Source organism: Rattus rattus, chromosome 8 (assembly GCF_011064425.1).
Source record: "Rattus rattus isolate New Zealand chromosome 8, Rrattus_CSIRO_v1, whole genome shotgun sequence".
Taxonomy (NCBI): Eukaryota; Metazoa; Chordata; class Mammalia; order Rodentia; family Muridae; genus Rattus; species Rattus rattus.
In genome coordinates this window covers 37,752,349-37,776,290 of record NC_046161.1, presented here as the reverse complement: position 1 = coordinate 37,776,290, position 23,942 = coordinate 37,752,349, and the positions used below count along the sequence as shown (strand labels likewise).

The 23,942-nt window shown below is 47.8% G+C and overlaps 1 protein-coding gene across 1 annotated transcript in view; it reads left to right on the top strand.

Moving 5' to 3' along the window:
• Pou2f3 (POU class 2 homeobox 3) overlaps positions 1–23,942 on the top strand; it is an 80,748-nt gene that overhangs the window by 3,982 nt on the left and 52,824 nt on the right. The window contains exons 2-3 of the mRNA XM_032909771.1: positions 2,570–2,638; positions 22,915–22,949. Coding sequence (XP_032765662.1) covers positions 2,570–2,638; positions 22,915–22,949 — 104 coding nt within the window. The remainder of the gene's footprint in view (positions 1–2,569; positions 2,639–22,914; positions 22,950–23,942) is intronic.

The following is a 23,942-nucleotide window of genomic DNA, read 5'->3' as shown; positions in this document are numbered from 1 at the left end:
AAATAAGTGGTAGTAGAAATAAGACCATGATTCTCTTCTCAGAAACACACACACACACACACACACACACACACACACACACACACAGAGAGAGAGAGAGAGAGAGAGAGAGAGAGAGAGAGAGAGAGAGAGAGAGTTAACTATCTAAATATCCAGAGTTTAAAATAAGTTGAACTGGAAACTCTGATTGACAGACGTTGTAGCCTCACTGTCCCTCAAACTTTTCCTGTCCCCACCCATGAGCAGTTTTCTTCCGTAGGCGGAATCGGGAGAATTCTAATGGCTTCCTCAGTGAGTTACAGAGGTGCGAGACTGAAAGCTACAGCTGTCCTTGGGAATCAGGAAAGGCTAAGGAGAGTACGTGACTGGGATGCAAGAGGGGACTGAGACTCATGTCTAAGCCATTTAGTAGGCACACACTTTATTTCATCCTACCCATGATTCCGGGAGGTGTGTTCTTCATCTCCAGTCAGAGTGGCAAAATTCACATTGTCCTTTGTATCTAGGCATTGGTTTTGCCTTCTGGTTTTTCTGCTGCCAAAACCCATGCTCTGAAGTCCCGAATTCTGCCTCTGCTAAAGTTGGTTCAAATCAAGCAAGAGGGAGAGGATTTCTCTCCAGTGCCTTCCCAGTAGGATCTGGCTTGGGGCTTTTTCTCCACACTCAAGTGTGGGATACGGATGGATGTTGGACATTTCCCAGAGCCAAGCTGGAACAAAGAGAAGCCCAGTGTTCCCACAGTAGCACCTGAACAGCGGCCGAGGCCCCTGCTAGTTCTGTATATGCGTGCATACATGTATGCAGGGCTAATGTATGGAAGGTTAGCAAGTGCAGAAGGAAGGGCTTGGTTCAGTGAAAGCCTCCCAAAGACAGAGCAGCAGTGGGGGTGTCCCTGAGACTTCCACAGTCATGGAGTCCAGCATGGCGGTCTAGGAAGTCCCTACAGAGCTCTCACTATATACCTGGGTGTCTTCCATCAATAAGCAGTCCCCAAAAGTCAGAGACTCCTAGGGTGGCCTTGTTCCCCCCCACCCCTCCCCACTTCTGGTGCACTGCTGGTGTCTGCGTCTCTGCTCTGCCTGGCTTCTCAGTCACTTCACTAAATATCGTTAAGAGTTACGTGCATTAGCGCCTTACCAAAAAGAAAGAGGCAGTGCTTTCTCTCTTCCTGGGGCAGAGGTCCACCCTTTCCCCTCATCCTGATCATCTCCAGACCTCAGATGTGTACCCTGCCAACTGCCTGATTACCTGATGCAAATGAAGGCTGCCTCCTTGACTTGGATTGGCTGAGGAGCCTCATATGCAAATGAACTCACCAAGACTTTATCTAGTTTAAAAGAGTTAAAGCTCTCCCCCCCTGCGAAAAGGGTGGAGTAGGGGTTGGGGGGTGTTGGACACAATTTGAATAAAATCTTCTCTTGTCTTAAACTTCAGGATTTGGATGGTCCAATAAGGAGAGGCGCTCGGAGAGAGCGAGTTCAGAGTTGCCGCTTTCTTTCCCTCAGCTGACTAGGGAGGAGGTTTAGCGCGCGTGCCTCTTAGTGCCAGCTTGCTGTTATGGGTAAATGTTTAATGTATTGCACTGGAGCAGAGTGGAGAGGGCAGAGCAGCAGCACTTGGGGTCCGCTTTCTCAGCGGAGCACTCATTTCTCACTGAGCGATTTGGAGGAACAAGAGACAAGGGAAGAGTAGGGCTTGATTCCCCAGGCAGCGCATTGACCTCTGCAAGCAGACTTGGGAACAGGCAGGTAAGAAGAGCAAATGCAAAAACTTTGGTTAAAGTACGCTTACCTCCTAGGGTAGCTGTGTTAATAGCACGGGGAGCAGAAGAGTGCTGCTTGATTTGTACTTATCATCATTATTATTTTTTGGGGGCGGGGGGACAAAGTCTTCTCTAAGTTCAAGGCTGGCCTCAAATTATGGTCTTTCTGACCTAGCCTCCTGAGTGCTGGGTTTATAGGCGTGTCCCACCATACCTGGATTTTTTTTTTTCATACCTGGATTTTTATGAAGCGCCCCCCCCCCTTTTTTTTTAAGTTTTGTGAGACAGGGTTTCTCTGTGTAGCCCTGGCTGTCCTGGAACCCACTCTGTAGACTAGGCTGGCCTTGAACTCAAGAGATCCTTCTGTCTCTGCCTCCTGTGTGCTGGGATTAAAGGCGTGAGCCACCATCTTCGCACACCCGAATTTCTATGGAGCTTTGAGAGGATGCATTCCCAGAATTCCAAAGAAATTAAGGGTGGGGTATGTGCAGGGTCCCCCACCCTGCTTCTAGTCGGTATCTTTGTGTCTGAGAGATGGGTGACTGGTGATGAACGTTGCAGAAGGTGAGAGATCCTGCAGTAGCTGTGGAAAATTGGGGGAAAGGCTAGGCTAGGAAGCTTGCCCAGAAGGAGGGGATCTGCACCTCCAAGCTGATGAATATTCTAATGGCTATGTGTTCAGGAATCAGGAATTTGAAAGTCTGATGGTGGCTGTAATTACACATTCATCTTTGCTGTTTAAGCTAAAGCCACGTGTGTCAGATAAATGGTGACCTGCTATTAATGCCTGTCGTGTTTTCCCTGCAGAGATCAAGATGAGTGGGGATGTCGCTGATTCCACGGATGCCCACAGCACTTTTGGTCAAGTGGAGTCAGGTAAGGTGTTCTCTTCTGGCCGAGAGCCGTTAGAGGAAACTGTCCAGCAGTGTGGTGTCTCTCCTTGCTCAGTATTTCAGATCCGAAAGCTGGCTCTTGGGTCCTGAGTGACTTCTCTAGAGATAGCAGGGCATGGCATGGAAGCAGTGTCTACTCGTTTGGGCAGCAATGCATGTAGAGCTACAGTCTATGTTCTCCTTTGTATAGAACAGCTGGACTGAGCAGTGTGGAGTAGCTGCACCCATTTTTCAGGGTGCTGGCCCACTCAACCATATTGGTGATTGAACCTAGGGACTTGTGCACGGTAACCAAGCACTCTACCACTGAACCTTTTCGTTCGTTTTGACACAGTATCTCTTGCTACGTTGTCCTTAAACTTGCTCTGTAGCCCAGGTTGGCCTCCGACTTTCAATCCTCCTGTCTCAGCCTCAGCTGAGATCACAGGCCTGTGACAAAGAGTCAGTTTGCTGGTGGCATGTGTGTTAGTAGAGAAGGTTAATCGTTAATTTCCTTCGATCTTAAGAAGCCGAGATGAGCCAGAGGCTGTGCCTGTGTTCATGCCCTTCCCAGAGTAGAGCATGTACAGTTTCTAGAGAAACTGTTTCTCTCCTGGAACCAACTCTATTTCCCCAGACCCCATTGGCCAGGACACAGCTGAGCAGTGTCCACATGGAAATGACTACCCTCATTGCTGGAACCAGGGCTTTGCTTTAAGTTATCCTGACCCATTTGGGGATCAGTGTGAAGAGTCAGAATGGGCTATCTGGAACCCCTCAAGAATAAGCCAAGGAAGGTAGAGTTTCAATGGTAGGAGGAGACCAGGAAGTCCAATGTGTTATGTGTTGCCTGGGCAAATTCTAACCTCCTACAGGAGACTATGGAAGATGTGTACTAAGAGGATTAAGGGTGAGAGAATCCAGGGATGAACTAGGACTGTCAGAATCCATCCTGACATGCTGCCAACCTCTTCGGGAGGTATGATTTCAAGTCAAACAGACCTGGGCTAAAAGCTGGCAAACAAGCCAGGCAGGGTGCTGCCCTCCTGTAAGCAACATTCAGGCTGAGACACTAGGATTGACCATTGGAGAGTCCAATCCCAGGCCTGGTTAGAAGGAGTTCTGGGCCAGCCTGGGCTATACACTGAGTCCCTGTGTCTCCCTGCTCAATGTCAAGAAAAAGCCTACACACAGGACACTTACTAGGTACCTGATTTGTGCGTTTACCCTTGTCACCAAGTGACATGAGAAAATGGGGGGTGGGCTGACAATGAGCTGAGCTATGTAAAGGCCAGCACTGTGGCCATGTTGGTTTGGTTTTGTTTATTTGTTTGAGATAAGGTCTCACTAAGTAAGTAGCTCTGGCTGTTCTCGAACTGGACATGTAGACAGGCTGACCTCGAACTCACAGAGATCCCTCTACCTCTGTCTACTGAGGTTGGGATCAAGGGTGTGCACCACCACATCTAGCTACTACCACTCAAAGTTCCTGGTGTGTGTGGAGGTCAGAGGAAGTTGTCAGATCCCCAGGAGCTGGAGTTACACTGATGGTTGTAATCTATGATCTGGGTGCTGGGAACCAAACCTCATTCCTCTATAAGAGCAAAGGTACTTGACCGCTGTGCCATCTCTGCAGCCCATCACCACGGTGATTCTGTAATTCTGGGTAGTCCTGCATAGGGCCACAGGTGCCTGGGGTGCTCTCTCTTTCTCCCTTCTTCTGAGCAAGTGGGTCAGCCCCAGAAGTTGTTTTTGCTCTGCTTAGCAATCAAGAAAGCTTGTGCATGGGTCCTAGAGGTAGACCCCTGAGAGATAGTGATGTTTTTGACCTCTGAAGTTTTCCTGTTCTTCTGTCTTCCCCTTCGGGGTTTTGCTCAATGGTAAGATTAATGTTTAGGTGATCCTAAATTAAGGGTAGGAAAAGAAGAAGTCGCTAATTAAAGTAACCAAACCAAACTTCCTGGAAAGAGTTCTGATTTTTTTTTTTTTTAAACTGAGGAAAGCTTATTACCAGTTACAATGGTTACCAACTTAAGTTTAATGGTTTCCTTTGAATTTTTAAAAGACACATTCACCTCCCCAGCAGGGCATGAGTTAATGGGTGGTTTGTGTCTGAGTTTTAAAGGGAACTATAAGCAAAGATGACCCAGAAAACTCCTGTGTACTGGAGAGCATCCACAATATTTTGTGTGAAACCCTTAGGGCATTAGGGGTGGGAGCTGGGAAAGGGGAGTTGTCCAGGTCCACTCTGAGTTGGCGGGGAAATCCTAGGTGAGTTTTGTCAGACCTGCGGGGCAATTCACACCTCCCTCCCCCTCTCCACTCCCCACCCCCCAGTCGAGAACAACACCCCTCCTCCCACAGCCGAGAACAAAATGCTCAGAAGCTCAGCTTTTCTTTTGCTGGCAACGAAGAAAGACCCTGGAAACCCTGTCTGCATTTCCCCCAAACTCCCTTTCCACAGCGGGCGTCTCCTCCTGTGGCAGCTTTTGGCTTTTTGTGAATTCCTGTCACCCCCTACCAATTGCCACATTCCTTCACGTACTGGGGATCGAACCTAGAATCCCAGGCATCCTAAGCAAGAGCTCGGCCCCTGAACTATACCTCCAGCTGTGTGCACACGGGCAAATGGACCCAGAGGACACGGTCCTTCCTCAGCCACCTGTCTTCTTACAGGGTCTCTCATTGTTTTGCTAGTGGGCTAGGCTAGCACTATAAGCTAGAGAGACCCTAGGGTCCTCCAGTGTCCACCTCTCCTGCAGCTCTGGGATGGCAAGAGCATGTCACAGTGTTTGTTGCAGAGGTTCCAGGGGCTGGATTCAGGTCCTTATGCTTATGCAGCAAGCGCTGTCCCAAGCCGTCTGTATGTCTGTCTGTTTTTGAGGCAACCAGGCTGGCCTGAAACTCATGGAGCTCAGCTGGCCTATGCTTCAGTACAGCCTTTTGCCTCAGCCTCTCCTTTTCTCAACTACGAAGTTGGATACAAATAGAACTTTATCCATGCATTAAAAGCCCCCAAGCTGTAACTCACAGCTCCCAACACCAAAGCAGCTGACCTTGGGGGTTTTGGCCTTGCTGATCACTTGTAGCCTCAAACACCAGAGGAAAGACAAAAACCAATGTTTCAGGAGGAAGGAAAGAAGGAAGGAAGGAAGGAAGGAAGGAAGGAAGGAAGGAAGGAAGGAAGAAAAAAGGAAGGAAGGAAGGAAGGAAGGAAGGTAGGAAGGAAGGAAGGAAGGAAGGAAAGAAAGAAAGAAAAACCCATCGGGACACATTTTCCCTCCTGCCCTCCAGCCACATGGAAAAGCTTTATACACATCATCACGTTTAACTCATAAGGTAAACAGAGAGGTGGTTAGTTAGCCCTAGTCTCTCCATGGAGAACACTGGCTGAGAGTGAAAATATAACTTGTTTAGAAGAGGGACTTGAACTCGCACTGTGCGAAGTCATCAGGTTCTCATCCTGGCTCTGCCATGAATGACCTGCACATTTGGTCACCGTTCCAACGTGGACCTTCAGTTTCTTCTTTACGAAGGAAGGCTTTGTACTAGATCACCAGGGAAGGCTGACTTGTAAGGTCTGCTTTCTGTACGCTCCCCATCTGTTTGTACGTCTCTTAAGTGCATGGAGGTTTTCCAGGGAGTTGAGTGTGGGCTCACAGCTCCCTTCCACCTAAGTCAGCACTGCTTCTCTCAGTGGCTCCCATCCTATTCTGCCCTAGCTGGCAGTCCCATGACAATGTCTAGGACCTCCACTTTGCAGCCCATGCTGGGCTCTGGAGTCTCTGTGCCCACGGAACTTTCCTCCGAGGATAGGATGCACATGTGTGTGCATCTGCATGTGCCCACGCACGACTGGAGGTATAGTTCAGGGGCAGAGCCCTTGCTGTGGATAACACTGATAACTAGGGTCTGTTAAGCTCTGAGCACATTCTGGAACATAGGCACTGAGAGTGGGAGCCATTATCCCACTTTACAGGTTGAGGCTGATAATGAGAGTGTTAGCTGAGGTTCCCGAGGTCCCTTACCCAGAACATGACAGGCTGAAGGGTGGACTTTTCTAGTGACTTTCTTCCCATAGATGCTAGTGGGAAGACCGAGGGATGCCCATTATGGAAAACCAGAGGGAGAGAGGATACAAGAGTAACATCATCACTCTTGTATGCCTAAGTCATGAAGGGCGATTTTGCAGGACTAGAAGGAAGATTGATCCTGTCTAAGGCACAAAGGCCTATCTGGGGCCAGAGTGCTTGCTGAGTGTCTTAATCAGGGTTTTTATTACTATGATAAAACACTGACTAAAGGGAAAGTTAGGAAGGAAAGGGTTTATTTGGCTTAACACCTCCACATCACTATTCATCATTGAAGGAAGTCGGGGCGGGAGCTCCAACTGGTCAGGAACCTGGAGGCAGGAGCTGATGGAGAAGCCAAGGAGGGATGCTACTTACTGGCTTGCTCGCATGCCTTGCTCAGCCTGCTTTCTTATAGAACCGGGACCCCCATCCCAGGGATGGCACCACCCCTAATGGGATGGGCCTTCCCCCATCAATCGCTAATGAAGAAAATGCCCCACAGCTGGATCTTACGGAGGCATTTCCTCGTTGAGGTTGCCTCCTGTCAGATGACTCTAGCTTGTTTCAAGTTGACATAAGATCACCCAGCACAAGTGGGCATTAGAGGGAAAGAGCAAGGTTAGCTGCTCCTGCTTGGGAGCAGTGGAGGGTCTAGCCTGGGCAAGAACTCTCTCCCCCTCCTCCTTTGGGAACCAGTATTCATCTCACTAGAGGGGAGGGAGGGGAACTTTGTCATTCATTCCTCCAAGTTGAGACATCCTTGTCTTATCTGTGAGACTGAATGACTAATATCTGTCTGCAGTTCAGAACCACCCAGGAGACTGAAGAACTTCCAATGTGACTTTAAATAGGATGCGTATGTCTGTCCAGGGGAGGACTGGTGAAGCATAAACAAGTCAGTGATCTCCTCGGGGTTCTGAAGAAGAGTAATGATGGCTGAGGACCAACTCCCTCTCTTGGGTAAGGGTCTGCTCCTTCCTTGGACTCCACCCTCAAGTTCCCTGGGAACTAAACTAGGGATTGCCACCAGTAAGTGAGGTTCTGGGGAGGATAGTTTTCAGTTCACATATTAATAAAGCGGTCTTTCAAAGACTGGAGGGACTGGAGAGAAACTGAGGTACTTGAAGGTCGGGTGAGAAGACTCTTTGATAGTGTATAAAGAGGCTCCTCTTGACAACTGTTCTAACGAGACTTGTGTGTGAGTGTACGTGTGTGTGTGTGCACCCATCCCGTGCACTTATGACTAAATGAGAGTGGGTGTGAACGCATCTTGAGAAGGACACACCACTGAGAAAAGACCATCCATCACAGAAGGTAATAAAGGAAATGTGCTATAATGGAGAGGCACGGGGAAAGTGCCTGGGACTTCAGTTTCCTTGTGATGACAGCAGCGGGGAAGGGGGATCTGCAAAAATAAAGCAAGAAGAATGAGAGCTGCTATCTAGGTCTGAGCCTCAGTCGGTCCCAGCTCTGTCCCTCATCAGGATATGCCCCACCACCACCATCACTACCACCTCAAGTTACTGCAAAACCAGGATAGATTCTGGTAGTCGGATTCTGATATTCTCATCTGTGCCTTTGTAAACATCCAAAACCATCCTTGGACAATGAGAGCCTCCGTTAATGAGAGTACCATTCTCCTTTGCTTTTCATCCCTAAGAAGCTAAACCCACCGGTTGTTGTTGGTGCACACCTTAATCCCAGCACTCAAGTGAAAGAAGGAGGAGGATCTCTGTGAGTTCGAGGCCACCCTGGTCTACAAAGTGAGTTCCAGGACAGCCAGGGCTACACAGAGAAATCCTGTCTCAAAACAGTACAAGAAAAAGGAAGGAAGGAAGGAAGGAAGGAAGGAAGGAAGGAGAAGGAAGGAAGGAAAGAAAGAAAGAAAGAAAGAAAAAAGAAAGAAAGAAAAGAAAAGAAAGAGAAGAAAAGAAAGAAAAGAAAAGAAAGAAGGAAAACCATACCTACACTTTGTCTTGGCTCCTTGTTCACATAGGAATCAATACCCCACTGTCTGGAAGGCCTTAATATCTCTCACCTACAGCCCTTGGCTAACTTCAGAGTGGTTTCCATCTCCCCTCATTTCTGATTACTGTAATAGGGAAATTAGAACCATTCACCACCCAGGCCTGCAACTGTGGCTCTCTGTGCTGCCGGTCTCAGGGAGTGGCCTACAGTGCCTGGAATTGCCTGTCAGTCAGTCAGACCTCGGAGAACTGTAGCAAATAGAACAGCCATGGTGGTAGCTCACACCTATGCCCCAAGGACTTAAAGCTATAACATGACTCATCTGTGGGTTCGCAGCCCACCCCTCGGGATAGCAAAGGCTTGGACAAGTCATGAACACCTGCTGGTCTTCTCTATACCACTGTCTCTTCCCTGAGGAGGTCTGCTTAAGGAAATGACTTCCTTTCTTTCCAGCCTAACGGGGCAGATTGAGGGGGACAGAGGCAGGGATGTGTGAACTGTCTTTACCACCTGGCTCTCCTTCCTTGTCTCTGAGAACGTTCCTGTTTCCCAAATAACCCCAGATGGAGGACCATTTGTTTTTCCAGTCTGTCCCAGATCAGTAGCCAGTCCTGCTGTGTGTGATAGCATTGAATACCGAGGTCTGACCTAAGACCATTTTCAGCAACATCCAAACAGCTCTGCACTGCAGACAACTTGAAGACCTTTAGTGTTCTACTGGCGTCTCTAAGGTCTTACTCATGCAGTTTGTACCTTAACGCAAGTCTTCAGACCACTCTCGGCCTCACTTGGAGGTGCACTGTGTAAGAACACCTTGCATTTTGTAGTAGGATGTCTTTTTGCCTTTGACTTACTGGAGCAGTGGGTACACCAGAACTTGGGCACCATCTTCTTATGGCCTTGATCCAGAGATCGTGAGGGATGGGGTGATGATGAGGCTGGGGTAGGAGACAGGCCCCAGTATACTCATGAAATGTGTGGTACCTTGCCTCTAGCACACAGGCAGACTGGGTGATGAGCAGTATCAGGACCCTAGGTCATTGCAACTTCCTGGGCTTTCATTCTTTACCAAAACCCTTCTCCTGGAGAAACATGAAAATGAAGCCCAGTGGTGGAAGCTGTTTCAAGCCAACAGCTGCTAAGGAGTCCCACTTCTAAGCCGTTTGCCGTGGACAGGGGCACTGCCAAGGAAAAGGTCAGAAGGGATGAGGAAGTCCAGCATCTCTTCCAGCCCCTTTCCCAACAGCCTCTTAAGAGCTCCATGAAATCATCTGGTTTTCCCTGTGAGCGTCTAAGTGTAGAGCAGGGTAGGGCCATGACCAAGATGCTCTAAGGTGGTCAGACTATTTAGGGACTTCAGTCGCTAGCAGTTCATTCAGCGTGCCCTCCGAGTTCTCCTGTCAGATCCCTGGTTGGAGGTGGGAGGAGGGTTATGGCTAAGGGCAGGGAGGGGAGGCCTTTGTGCCAAGCCAGGCGCCTGGGAAACAGAGCTGTGGGCATCTCCCAAAAAGCACCAGAGAAACACCGTTGTTGAGTCAAACAATAATAGGCAGTCATTTGCATCCTATTTTACATACAGGTTCCACACAGGCCTTTCATCTCCTACCACTGCAACCCTGGAGCCCCCCACATCCCCTCTCTCCTGAGTCCATTTTGGGGTTTTTCACCATGTCCCCCCTGGAATCTAGAACCTCCCCACACCCCATACACACACTCATTCACCTGCCCCATCCTTGGTTTATCCCGGAACAAACAGTGGTTGGCCTTGCCTGGGTGTGCCTGGCCTAGGCTTGCTCTAGAGCAGGTGGCCTGGCAGGTCTGACCCGGGAGGTGACCTCAGGTACTGGATGCCCCACCTGTCCATGTCACTTCCAACAGGGCCCCCCTTGGGGGAGCTTGTCCACTCCCCACCCTTGTTCAAGCTGTGAAGAGAATAGGGAGAGTCAAACCTTGCGAGCCCAGAAGGGGTACAGAGAGGAGAGGAAACCGGGGTGGTTGCTATGACGATGGGGTCCCGCTTTCATTTGCATAGGGTGAAGATTTCCATACTGCCGGGTGAATTTCCATATCCCTGCCTCAAAGCCTGTTGGGATGGGGAGGGGGAGAAGATAGAGGTCATTTGAAATTCAAATGAGGCTGATTAAAGTTTTCTTGAGGAGGGAAGCGTGGACAAAAGGGGTTAAGCCGGCTGGCAAATGTTGGCTCAAGGGCTCAAAGTTATCAAAGGGAGGTGTCTCCAATGTTAGCTAACTTCCTGGCAGCCCATCTCCCCAGACTCTGGGGACCTGCCTGTGGTAGTTATAACTACCTAGCCAAAGGACACAACTGTCTCTCCCCTCCTGCACCCTCTTAGTAACCTGACGGTATTTGAGCTCATGGGTCAGGACCACTGAATCGTAATTCTAGGTTCTGACCTTCCTTCCTCTGATGGCTTCAGGACTGGTCCTGTCTGAGTTTTTATTGTCGGGGAAACAGTCTCTGTAGTTTGTCCAAGGAGATGAGAGGATGGCTGAATTCCGGACTCATCTTTCCCATTACCCCACCTAAGTAGGCAATGCCCCTCTTTGAGGCTGCGTTTGTGCCTCCGGTGAAGAATGGTGAAACTGTCTCTCTAGCCATGGTCCTCTCTATCCCACCAGAACGGTGCACGCGCCCCAGTGTTTTCCAGGCTCTTGGAGTGATGCGAATGGCTTGGGAAGAGCTGTGCTGTTCCCCTAGCCTACTCTGACCTCACTCAGGGTCATTAGTTAAAGGCTTACTACTCATTGCTCATTATTTAAAGGCTTTCTGCTTATTTTTTCATCTATAAAATGGGGTTAATAATAGTATCTGCCTCACAGAGCTTCTGTGAGGATCAAAGTGTGTTTGTAAAACACCCAGAACAATGCTTGCCAGTTAATAATGTCATTTGTTAGTATTTATCCCTGGAGGACAAAGTGTCCGTGCACGGGATGCAGTGACCTAAAAGCCAATCAGGGCAACTTCTCTTAGAAGCATGGACTCTGTCTCCTGCTCAGACTGGTCCTTAGTCCAAGACTCCAGAGCCAGAACCATGCTCCAGTGAAGGCTAAGTGGACGCACGCAAGCACTCACGCACGCACACACGCACATATGACTGTGTTCGCCCTAGCTTGTGTGTCTCCTTCTCTCAGGAAGCAGAAAAAAGGGGGGGAATCTGAGGAAAGAGCCCTCTCCCACCCAGGGCTAAGAGATTGGAGAGAGTCGACAAGACTAAAATATTATTTAAAATTTTAGAAAATCTAAGGCTTCTCTCTTTTGCCTACTTGAGTTTTTATGGCCACTCCAAATAAAGTTTCAGTTGACAATAATACGGGGGCATTTGGATAGCTAATCACTTCCCTCTCTAGAACTTAGTATCCTAACAAGGGTCTCAGAGCTTTGTTAAGTATCCAAGGCTGGCCCTGAACTCTTGATCCTCTTACCTCTCCCTCCAAAGTGCTGGGATTACAAGTATGTGCTGCCCAGCGGGTTTCAGGTTTGACCCCATGAACACACAGAGGACAGACATTAGGTGTCTATGGTCCCTCTATGGTATAATAATTAATAATTAATAATAATAATAATAGACTAGAGCTCTTATTTCACAAAGCATAATTAACTGTCTTTGACAGCAGATTTTACTGTCTTTCCAGGGTCAGGGGACTCTAAGTGAGATTTTGAGGAGAAATCTTACATTGCTGGGGTCCTACTCCCTTGCATTAGTGAACTGAGACTGAACATTTTTTAAGCCCAGGATACTCCTTCATCTTAGCCCTTGACCAACGTGCCCAGTTGCGTTCCCCCTACTAATGATTTTCTGTGTGTTTTACAACAGGAGACAACACATGGGAGTTCTAGAAAGCTCCATCCATAGCTCAGATGGAGAAGAAATGGGGATTATATTTCCCAAGGTATCAAAAAACTATGGCGAGGTAGAGTTTCTTTATCAAAGGATAACATGAGAAATTGCACTGGGAGCCCGGAGAGGGCTGTGTTTCCTCTAGCAGAGTCAACTCAGCAAAGATCCTCTGTGCTCATGGCATCGCCCCAGGCGCCTGAGCTTTGTGAGAACGGAACTGCCAAGTAGACAGTAGTTTGGTTTTTCCTTTTTGAGACAGGGTCCTACAAAGTCCAGGCTGGCCTTGAACTCTCTGTGTAGTAAAGGCTGGCCTTGAACATCTGATCCTTGGTCTCCACCTTCAGAGTACTAAAATATTAGGTTTGCACCACAATGCGTGTCCAGCAGGCTTCAGGCTTGACCTTCTGAACTCTCACACCTCAGACGCACATCAGATAGCTCAACAGGCCACGTCTATTGAAGTCTGTGAATTCTACTCTTCATGTCTTTGACTAGAGCAATGGGTGTTTTACACTATGAGTCCACACACGGAGATTCTGGAGGGAACTCGAGAGGCCATCTAGTCCTAAGGTAATGAGTTGCTCCTTTTAGAAGTGTGGGTCCTGACTGTCAGTGCTGTTGCACGGCTCTGACTTTAGGGAAAAGGATAGGGTCCTAAAATTCGTTAGTGAAGTTTTCCCTGGGCACAGTGTGCATGGCTAGGGGCATGTGTTGGGTGTATGTAGAACGTTTCATCACCATCTGTGCCCTGACTGGACTAGGAATAATCAGCTAGTGGGAAATGAAACCTCTTTCCTCCTAACTCCTAAGACAGTGTTCTCACAGCTTATCTCCAGCCCTCCTGGGTTCAGCTTCAAAAGTTGTCCTTTGGTTCCTTCTAGGCATTTCTTCCTGAAAAAGGTGGCAGGAATGAGGCTAGGGAGGTTTGCTTTTGTGGTTTTTTTTATTCTTATTTCTCCCCCCACCTCTGTGTGTGTGTGTGTGTGTGTGTGTGTGTGTGTGTGTGTGTGTAAAACTTTCCAAGGGCCTACCTTCATAGTTACGAGCTTAAGAAGTACGAGCAAGGGCTGGAGAGATGGATCAACTGTTAAGAGCACTGACTGCTCTTCCAGAGGTCCTGAGTTCAATTCCCAGCAACCACATGGTGGCTCACAACCATCTGTAATGGGATCTGATGCCCTCTTCTGGTGTGTCTGAAGACAGTGACAGTGTACTCATATACAATAAATGTTTTTGTACCAGCAAGTTGTCAAATTGTCCTAAAGTGTCTCAGGAAGTCTTACTGGGTTACACTGGGGAGTAGAGCTGCTGAGAACCATCCAGAAATGGGAGAGGCCCAGTCTCATTGTTGAGTACTCCTTGTATTGTTTACCAGGTAGAAGTGAAAAATCCTGCTGGAACAGTTCTTGGTTTGGGCTTCCACCTCCCTCACCCAGAGAATTGTTCCCCAGGCAAAATCACATCCCATTGCTGCCAAAGCAATGCAAAACAGGAGGCCCATCAGTCTGGGTGTCAGCGCTCTTGGTTCAGGGGTGGGAGAGCAGGCCTTCTTCAGGGTCCAGCTCCTAGTGTTGGGGAGGCCTGGCGAGGTGTCAGAGTTCACTCGCTGGTCTAGTGTTCATCAGATGCCAAGGGGATGAGAACGGAATTGCCCTAGGACTCAAACCTCCTGAATTCTGACCCTTTGGTTTCTTCTTATCTGTTGGGTATTATGACCACCCTGGCCTAAGAGGAGTCTACTTAGAATCCTGGGACTCAAGATTCAATATGCCTTTGGCCCTGCTTGGTCACTTACAGTCTAAGTGCTAGTGATGCTGGCATCTTATTCAACCCCAGCACTTTCACCTGTAGCCTCTGCCCTCTGACTCTGTTGGGAGCTTCTTGGTAGAGATGAGGTCTTGGGTAGCAGGTAGGACCAGGGAGATGCTAGAGCTGGGAAGCCATGTTGAGCCTTGGCTGACTGCACAGACATTCTGAGTTTGTGCTGTTGATGAGGGAACTGTGCTAGCTTGTGAAGCCATACCATGCTAGTGTTGGAGACCTAGAGCTTTGGTCTTTCCTTGGGGATCATTCTCAACACACATCAACACTTTAACACCCATCGGACCGTGTGGCGACCCATCAGTCAGCACAGCAGACTTCTGTTGGGAGTGTAGGCTGTCTCCTGAGCAGCCTGGGCTGTAAATCCACCTACGATTGGCACGCTGTCTTGTCTACATGTATCTGGGGACCTCAGAGTTGGAAGGATGCTTCAGGAATGATTGAGACTCAGCGTCTCCATTTGGGAAGCAAAATAGATGATCGACGTCATCTTCCCTAAAGCTGAAAATCTACTTGGGTAATCCCCTGAGATCCTGGCAGGCCCAAGAGCCCAGGTTCCAAGGGGTTTGCCTCACTCCTTGTGCTCTCTCAAAGGAGATCTTCTGGCCCAGAGATTCATAAAGACCCGTGAAAGCTCAAAGAAGCTGACAGAGATCTGAGAAGGTGGCCCTTCCGGTTTACCATAGATGTCACCCAGTCATCACTAAAGAACAAATCGGAGATTCTAAACAAGTTTTAGAAGCCCTCTCTGCCCTGCCCCTCTCATTCCTCCCCTGAGGCAGGCAAGCCTTACCGCATCTGAAGAGGCCCAGGGAGGACCAGGCAAAAGGGAGAAATGACCTTGATATCTTTTAAATAACTTTTAATTAATCATCGAATCCCAGCACTTTAGAGATGGAGAGAATTTTCGAGATGATTTGATAAACCAGGAGTGTCTGCTTGAGTGTTCCTAGGGCCACAGCAACTGCAGGCTCCCCCGTGGGCCACTCCAGCAGAACTTCCCTTTACCCCAAGATGAAGCCTGCTTTCCCACTAGGCCTAGAGCTCCCTGTTCCTCCTCTCTTTGAAAAGCTTGCTTTTCTTCCACACCAGACTTTGGGAAGGGTAGAAGAGACAGCCAATTTCACCACTTGCTGTATAATAAGATGTTGCAGCAACTTTCAGATTTCCCCTTATTGATCCCATTTCAATCACTTTAAAATTTTTTAGTCATGTAGACAATAAAAAATAGTTTCAGAATGATCTCATCTCTATCTGCCTGTCTGTCTGTCTCTGGTGTGTGTGTGTGTGTGTGTGTGTGTGTGTGTGTGTGTGTTGAAATAGTCTCAGATAGCCCAAGCTGGTATAAGAGGTGCTACATAGCTGAGGATGACCTTAAGTTCCTGATCCTCATCCTCATGTATCCACCTCTTGAGTGATGGATCTACAGGCTTTTACCACCATACCTGGATACCTGGTCGTCTGTGTTTTATTATTATTATTATTATTATTATTATTATTGTTACTATTATCGTAATTATCATCATCATCATCATCATCATTAGTTTAAATTTTATTCCTACTTTGACCTTCTAAAAATTCACTGTATTTTTATGTTTTTTTTTTACATTATGTTTATTTATTTGGGAGTGGGAGGCCTGCCTTGCCACTTAAGGAGATCAAAGGACAACTTGCTGGAGTCGGTTCTCTCCTTCCACAATGAGTGCCCAGGGGATTGAATTTAGGTCATCAGCCTTATAGGTGCACAGCACTGCATCCAGCCTTTCACCTGGTTCTGGGGATTGAACTCAGGTTGTCAGGCTTGTATGGCTTGTGACTTGGCCCACAGAATCATCTCCCTAACCCTTCTTCCTCCTCTGGATGTCCTGGAATTGGCTCTGTAGACCATGCTGACCTGGAACTCGGAGGTCTGCTTGCCTCCTGAATGCTGGGACTAAAGGCCATGTGCCATTGCCCCTGGCTTCCTGAGCCCATTTTTACAAATATTACCAAGCAAAGTAGTGGTCATAGTGAAACAGCCCAAAGGGTTAACCAATGAGGTATATTTCAGCTTAACCCTTAGCCTAAACAACAGGCTTTTTACCATGTAAAGCCCCCAATTGTCAAAAATGGAGACAGCGGTTCATCATACAGCTCTGAGCAAGGCTTAGTGACACACACCTGTAATACCAGCATTTGGGGACAGAGGCAGGAGGACTGCCACAAATTTGAAGCCAGTCTGATCTATACTTCCTATATTTGAGGTTCCATTCTGTGTTCTAAAGATACTTGTATTAGACCTACGGATCTGTTACCAGAGATGTCCTGTCTGTAGCAGGTATAGTTCCTAAAATCTCCTTGATTAGAGTCTGATTACAACCCATACCCCAGGTGGACATGCCAAGAAAAATTTCAGCCAAGATATCTGGGGAGAAAAAACTGGGCCCGATTAGCCCAGCATTCTGCCACTGTTGCTTCAGTCACTTGTTTCTTCTGCCTTGTTTGATTTAGTTTTATTTACTTTTGTAACAATAAAAAATTACTGTGTATCCTTACAACACAAAGAGCAGAGACTAATACAATCAGTTTCCTCCTTCTCCCAGTACTCAACCCTCACTCTCAGCTACGGTCAGGTCTCTTGCTTTTCCTGTGGCTGGGATATTTTCTTGCAAATTATAGACTTCAGAACTCTCAGCTCGATGTGTGGGTGTGTGCATCTCTAAAACATAAAGACATTTCCCTTTTTAGTCACAATTATCATTATCACACTTAACCAAACTAATTCCTCATTTTAATTCTCTTGGCAGTTTTGATGGTCAAGTATCTTAAACGATGCCACTTGGGTTTTTAATTGCCAGGTGTATCAGCTGTGATTATCGCCGTTCTTGGTTCCAGTTTGACACCGGGCCATTAGCGTTGTTGTTGACAAAAGCCTTTATCAGGATCTGCTCTGTGGAAGCAACTGTAAAAGTGGGGTGCTGTGCAATTACCCCACTTTCACTGACTATTCACGGTGAATACAAAGGCAGATTTCCAGTTTGTTGAAATGATTTCCTAATTAGAATAAAACCCTTGGTTTATTAATTTTAAAAATAATTGACTTGGAGGCTGGAAAGACGGCTCAGTAGTTAAGAGCACTGACTGCTCTTCCAGAGGTTCTGAGTTCAAATCCCAACAACCACATGATGGCTCACAACCATCATGTAATGGGATCTGAAGCCCTCTTCTGGTGTGTCTGAAGACAGCTACAGTGTGCTTATATATAATAAATAAATAAATCTTTTTAAAAAATTGACTTATTGATTACTGGTGGGGGATGGTGGGTTGAGGACATCGAGTTTCTGGAGTAGATTCTCACTTTCTCTGTTGTCTCTGCCTCTGTGCTTCTGGGCTTGCTGGCTCCCAAGCTTCCCACCAATTCTCCTGCCTCCACCTCTCATCTCTTTGGGAATGCTGGGATAGCAGATGCTTGCAGATCCGGCTTCTTAGGTTTAGAGGATTGAACTCAAGTTGTCAAGCTTATAGGCAAGTGCTTTTACTCACAGAGCCATTTTCCCAGCCCCGGAGAGGGAAAGAGGAAGAGGGAAAAAGGGAGGGGGGACGGAGAGAGAGAGAGAGGAGAGAGAGAGAGAGAGAGAGAGAGAGAGAGAGAGAGAGAGAGAGAGATTAATCATAACATCAGACCATTTCTAAGTGTCCCTATCTTTGAGTTATGTCATTAACATTTTAAGCTGTGGAAACACATGCACTGTCGCCCATCTACTACCTGCCATGTTTGTTTTGGCTTTCTATTAGAGCCTACCAAGTGTTTCCCAACACCAATGCCATCGCCTACTTTTTTGCATTGTCTTCCGTTTGAGTCACTTCCAGAGCCAATCCACATCTATCCTGTCTTCTTGCCTAAGCTGTTTATTAAAGTCTAATGGCCACTTCCGTTTTGTCAGACACAGGACTCGGTGGATCTGTTGGGTCAAGAATTTCATTTTATTGCATAGAAATTCAAACTCTTGTCCTTACTCATGTTTTTCTAAGGCCATGTGACCTTGGGAAGGGGTTTTCTCTTTTGATATTAGATGTCCGTGTAGACTCTAAAAGGAAGAAGAGGGAGCTGGGACTTAGAAATGAAAATGATGTGTGTGTGTGTGTGTGTGTGTGTGTGTGTGTGTGTGTGTGTGTGCGCGTGCGTGCGTGCGTGCGTGCGTGCGTGCGCGCACACCCTCGTGATCATGCATGTACTCACTCAGGTAGCCGCAGGTGTGGTGCCTGGAGAGTCTATGTATCTCTGGATAGGCTAGTTTTAGTGCAGTTGTCCAACACATGCCACATGCCAAGTTCCGTGTTAGGCACTCAAGGTCCAGAGATAAAGATTATAATAAATCTGGACTCTGAGAGCTCACGTGTTCATGAGGGAAACTGAAGCCAAACCATTGACTCTAAAAACTATGTTGCAGCCAGGCATGGTGTTACACACACCCGTAATCCTAGCACACAGGAGACTCAGGCGTGAGTTTAAGGCCAGTCTGGACTACAGAGTAAGACCTGCCCCAACAAACAAACAAACAAACAAGTAAACAGGGCTGAGGTTGTAGCTCTTTTAGCAGAGCTGCATTCACATGGCATTCGTGAAGTCTTGGGTTCCAGGCATGTGATCCTCTCGGCAGGTAGAAGCAGGAAGATGCAAAGTTCAAGCTCTCCTTCAACTACATTCCAAGTTCAAGGCCACCCTAGAATACAAGAAGAAAATTAAAATGAACAATTTAGCCTGTGCCATAAGAAACATTAACAAAAGGCCAGGGAATGCAGGAGGAGAAATCATTTGTCCTGAGACTGCATCACTGGGAATGTGACACTTGATCAGGTCCTGAAGGATGTTTTCTAGATGGAGGAGGGTGTCCCAGCCAGCTCGAGCAAAGTCTCTAACACAGGTAGGTGCCACCCGTGGGGACATGGCCCAGTATAGACGCAGTATTTCCCAAAGGAAAAAGTGTAATCTCCAGCTTTGTCTCACTCAGGTCCTTGTGTCCCTAGGAAGGACAAGATGATACTTTGTGCCTCCTTGTTTAACACGGAGAAGCCTGGGGCTTCAGCTGGTCTCCCTTTTGAAGGAGGAGTTTACACAGCTTGGCACCTGGACCACAGTTCTTTAAAAGTCTGGGATTTCGTCTAAGTCTGCCCTGCTGTATCCCACACCTGGAAGGGATGGATAGCGTCCTGCGAAGCTTCTGGTGACTGTACTTGGCACATCACTATCCCCTCCCCTCCCCTCCCCTCCCCTCCTTTCCTCTCCTCTCCATAAAAGGTAGCCAGGAATAACTCATCCTGCTGGGGCATTGGGGCAGCAGTGAGCCCCAGAGAGCCAGATCATAGCCTGAAATTCACAGATGTCACTTCCCAGGCCTTCCTGAAGGCTGGGAGGGGAGAGCTGTCAGATAGAACAAGTCCCCAGGGGAGTCTGGGGGACTTGTGCAGGAGCAAAGTGAAAGATGAGGCAGCTTCACTGTCCAGATCTGGAGAAGTGGGTCATGATGGCCTGTCTGTCCCCAAACCTCCAGCTTAGCTGTTCACTCAATCCTGGAGATCAGGGGAAGTAGATGGAAATCTCTACATAAGGCCTCTTCGTCCTGATAGTCTATGACCAGATTATTGCCTGGCACCTGCACTGTGTTCGGTAAATATTGGTTGGATTGACCAGTGTGTTCTCGTGCCAAATCCTTATTTATGTGTGTATGTGCGTAGGTGCATGTGCAGGGATCTAACTCTGGTCATCAGGTTTGGCAGCAGGTACCACTACCGAATGAACTACCTCATAGGTTCTCTTTCTCCTTTTCCTCCTTCCCCTCCTCCTCCCTCTCCTCCTCCTCCTCCCTCTCCTCCTCCGTGGTTCTCAACCTTCCTACTGTGGCAACTCTTGCACACAGTTTCCCATGTGGTGCTGACCCCAACCATACAATTATCTCATTGCTATTTCATAACTGTAATTTTGCTACTATTGTGAATTGTAGTGTAAATACATGTGTTTTCCAACAGCTTCAGGTGACCCCTGTGAAAGGATCATTTGACCCCCATAGAGGTCACGATCCACAGGTTGAAAACCTCTGGCCAAGGGGTTAGGGATGGTTGTGAGTTACTTTGTGGGTGCTGGGGATAGAACCCTGGTCCTCTACAAAGGCAGTAAGTGCTGAGCCCTCTCTTTTGCCAAATCTAAACAAAAAACTCTTTAGGCCAAATGTGACTGAAGATTTAAAAAAAAAAAGTAACTTCCCCTTTTAGTCTACACGCACAGGCAAAGTGGTTGGTGTGTGTCCCTTCTGATTTTAGTTCCCCTTGTGTGTTTATGTGTGGCCCTAGCTGCCCGCAGCGTATCTCCCGCTGTAGGCTACCATCTACCTCACCTTACTCCTCTTTCCCTGAGCCCTAGAGCCCTTCAGTCTCTACACTGCCCCGCTAGCCTCGGTACCCTTAGAGATGGCTGACAAATGGGCAGGAAGGTGCTGCCCCCTAGGCTGAGGGCATCGTAAGTTAAGGCACTGGGGAAGTCACATAGGTCGGGTCCCAGTCATGTCTCAGATATTTCTCAAGCCTCTAATGTGGATTAAGTTCTTAAGAAATTCACAGAAAACAGTGCGTGTCTCCCAGTCACCAGTGAGGAGGATTCTGTGTTCCTAAGAGAAGAGGGACCAAGGCTGAGCAGGGTCTCAGTGTTGAGGGGGCGTGGTAACATGCGGACCTGTATGAAGGTTCTGTGTGAGCAAAACTCCCGGTGCCTGGGAGAGAGGGAGAAAGCCCAGAAGGCAAAGCACAAGAAGCCTGGAGAAAGGAGACACATGAGGAGTTAGATGCCGTGCTAAGCTGGACCCAAGTTCTGAGTCAACTCACCCCTGAACTTAGTCTTCCGTTCAATCAGTACATTGAGATTCTATTATCGTCTAAGTCTAGTGCCAGGTTATAAGTGAACGGTGCTTTTAGTAAGGTTTTATTACATTTATTTATTGGTGAGTGTGTGTGTGCAAGTGTCACCCTGGGCACTTTGAGGGTCAGGTGACGATATTTTTTTAAGATTTATTTTTGTATGTGCATATGGGTGTGAGTGTGAGTGTGTGTGTGTGTGTGTGTGTGTGTGTGTGTGTGTGTGTGTGTTGCTGGCACTGGCAGGAAATGGGTCTCTGATCCTCTGGAGTTAGAACAATAGGCAGGCTATGAGAGTGAGCTGTTCAACGAGGGTGTTGGGAACTGAATTCGGGTCCCCCAGAAGAGCAAGCAGCAAGTGTTTTGAACACCCGCGTCATCTTTCCATACCCTTGGAGGACAGCCTGCAGAAGTTGTTTTTCTCCCTCAGTTTACCTAGCAATAAGTATGTGTTTAAGCAAATTATGTAATAGAATATTATTTGGGGATTAAAATGAAGTTTACAAATAGAGGAGAAGTAGGCATAGTTCAAAAAGCGTACAAAAGCACATTTACGATACTCCCTGGAAAAGGGGTAAAAGTCTGAACAGACGATAGACACCCACAAAGTAAAACCGAATGAAAAAGCTGTAAGGTGAGCAGGAGACGTGCTCAGTCTGTAGGGTGATTAACATGCACAGGCTCTGGACTCCAGTCATGGACAGTATAAACCCAGCACTGTGGTGAACGCCTGCAATCCCAGCACACAGGAAGCAGAGGCAGGAGAATCAGGAGTCAGTGTCATCCACAGCTACATAGCAAGTTTGAGGGCAGTCTAGGCTGCGTGGGACCCTGCCTCAAAAGAGGGGGGAGGCTATAAAATACCTCCAAATATCAATTATTGGAAAATATAGGGCAAAAATCTTGTCATTTTAGGCTCCTTTGCACCTCGCCTCTTTTCTGTTTGGCACATATTTACCTTTTCAGTGTAATATTTATCAAGAAAGGAAAAAGCTGGGTGTGGTAGCACACAGTTGTAATCTCAGCATTTCGGAGATGGAGGGTAGGAGGATCAGGAGTTCAAAGTCATCTTCAGGAAAGAGACCAGCTGGGACTATACTTGACCACTGTTGTTGTTGTTGTTGGTGGTGGTGGTGGTGGTGGTGGTGGTGGTGGGTTTTTTTTTGGGGGGGGGAGAAGGGGAGGCCCTCGAATGCTGGATTTAAAGGCATGTTCCACCATGCCCAGCCACAGTAAGACATCAACAATGAAAGGAAACAGGATCAGCAAAACAAGAAATACAAGGCTGGGGGCTGGAGGGACAACCTTACAGATGAGACAGGACTTCGGCTTCATAATACCCAGAGGGCAAGGCCAGGAGGAAGTTGGCTTCGGATGGTCCCTCTGGTTTTTCTGACCAGCTCCCTCTTGCTGATCAGTGGAGAGCAGGACACCTGGTGTCCCAAGGCTCTATATGATAGACCCAGCTGCTCTGGGTCTTCCTGTATGACCAGTCAGCCTGCCCTCCAAGGTGACTCTTTCCTTGGCTGCTCATTCCTCTGGAGAAGGCTTTCTCCTCATGTTTCCGGAAAGTGGGATAACAGTGAGATTCTGGCTACAGCCGAAGTTTGTAGCATCCTTCTCCCTGTCCGGATAACATGGGATTGATACATATGCTCTGTTATCTCTTTCCAGGAAATGATCGAAATGGCCTAGATTTCAACAGACAGGTAAGAACTTGGGTCGGAAGACATCTGTCCTGTAAGTTCTGGGGGTGTCAGACAAATATAAACATTTGTTGGTGATTCTTCTTGATCATCTAGCTTTCAGGATAAAAGAACCCTGACTCTGTCCTCCCAGCCACCTCCACACTCCCTTTAGAAGGGAGCTGGGGCCTCCCTTCTAGTGCACTGTGCTCTCACGTTTGTCTGCAGTTGGCATAATTACCTGCAGAGCTTCAGCTCCCCAGGTACTGACTGAGCCTCGATGGATTTATGATGTGACTATCTGATGATAGCGAGGAATTTATGGAGCCCCAAGGGACAGAGTGGCCGTTCTTCCAAAAGAAGCTCTTGATCAAAAGCAAGTTGGTAGAGGCCACAGTAAGGGAAAAAACAATCATTCAGACAGGAGAACTTGGGGGCTGTGGAAGCAGCTAAGGGAACGGGGTGCTTGCCTAGTGGGGAGGAAGCCTTGATTTCATCCATAGCAATGTGGGACCAGGCATGGTATTGCAAGCCTGAAATCCCAGCACTTGGGACAAATGAAGATCAAAAATTCAAGGTCATCATTCTTTGCTACATAGCAAACTCAACTCTGTCTCAGAAAAGGAGTATGTAACCAGGTTTGGGAAATGGAAGCACTAGCTTAGGGCTTTGGAAGTCACCCAAAGCGGAAGAAGTTAGATTTAGTTTGGACGGGCTTTGCACGGAGCCAGATAGAGTTGGAAGATGGGAGAGAAATCAAAGGGAATGGCTAGAGAGAAGACTAAAATGACATGTCCCTCTAGGTGACAAGCTGACGGAGGGAACCTGGGAGGTGGGAGGTAAGACAGGGTGTGATATGGAGAAGGCTGGGCTGCTAACAATGAGGCGAACCTGGGGAGGGAGGTGAACCTTAGGTAGACATATGACTAGGAAGCCTGGTGTGTGTGTGTGTGTGTGTGTGTGTGTGTGTGTGTGTGTGTGTAGGACCTTAGATGATCACCATACTCATATTCCCAG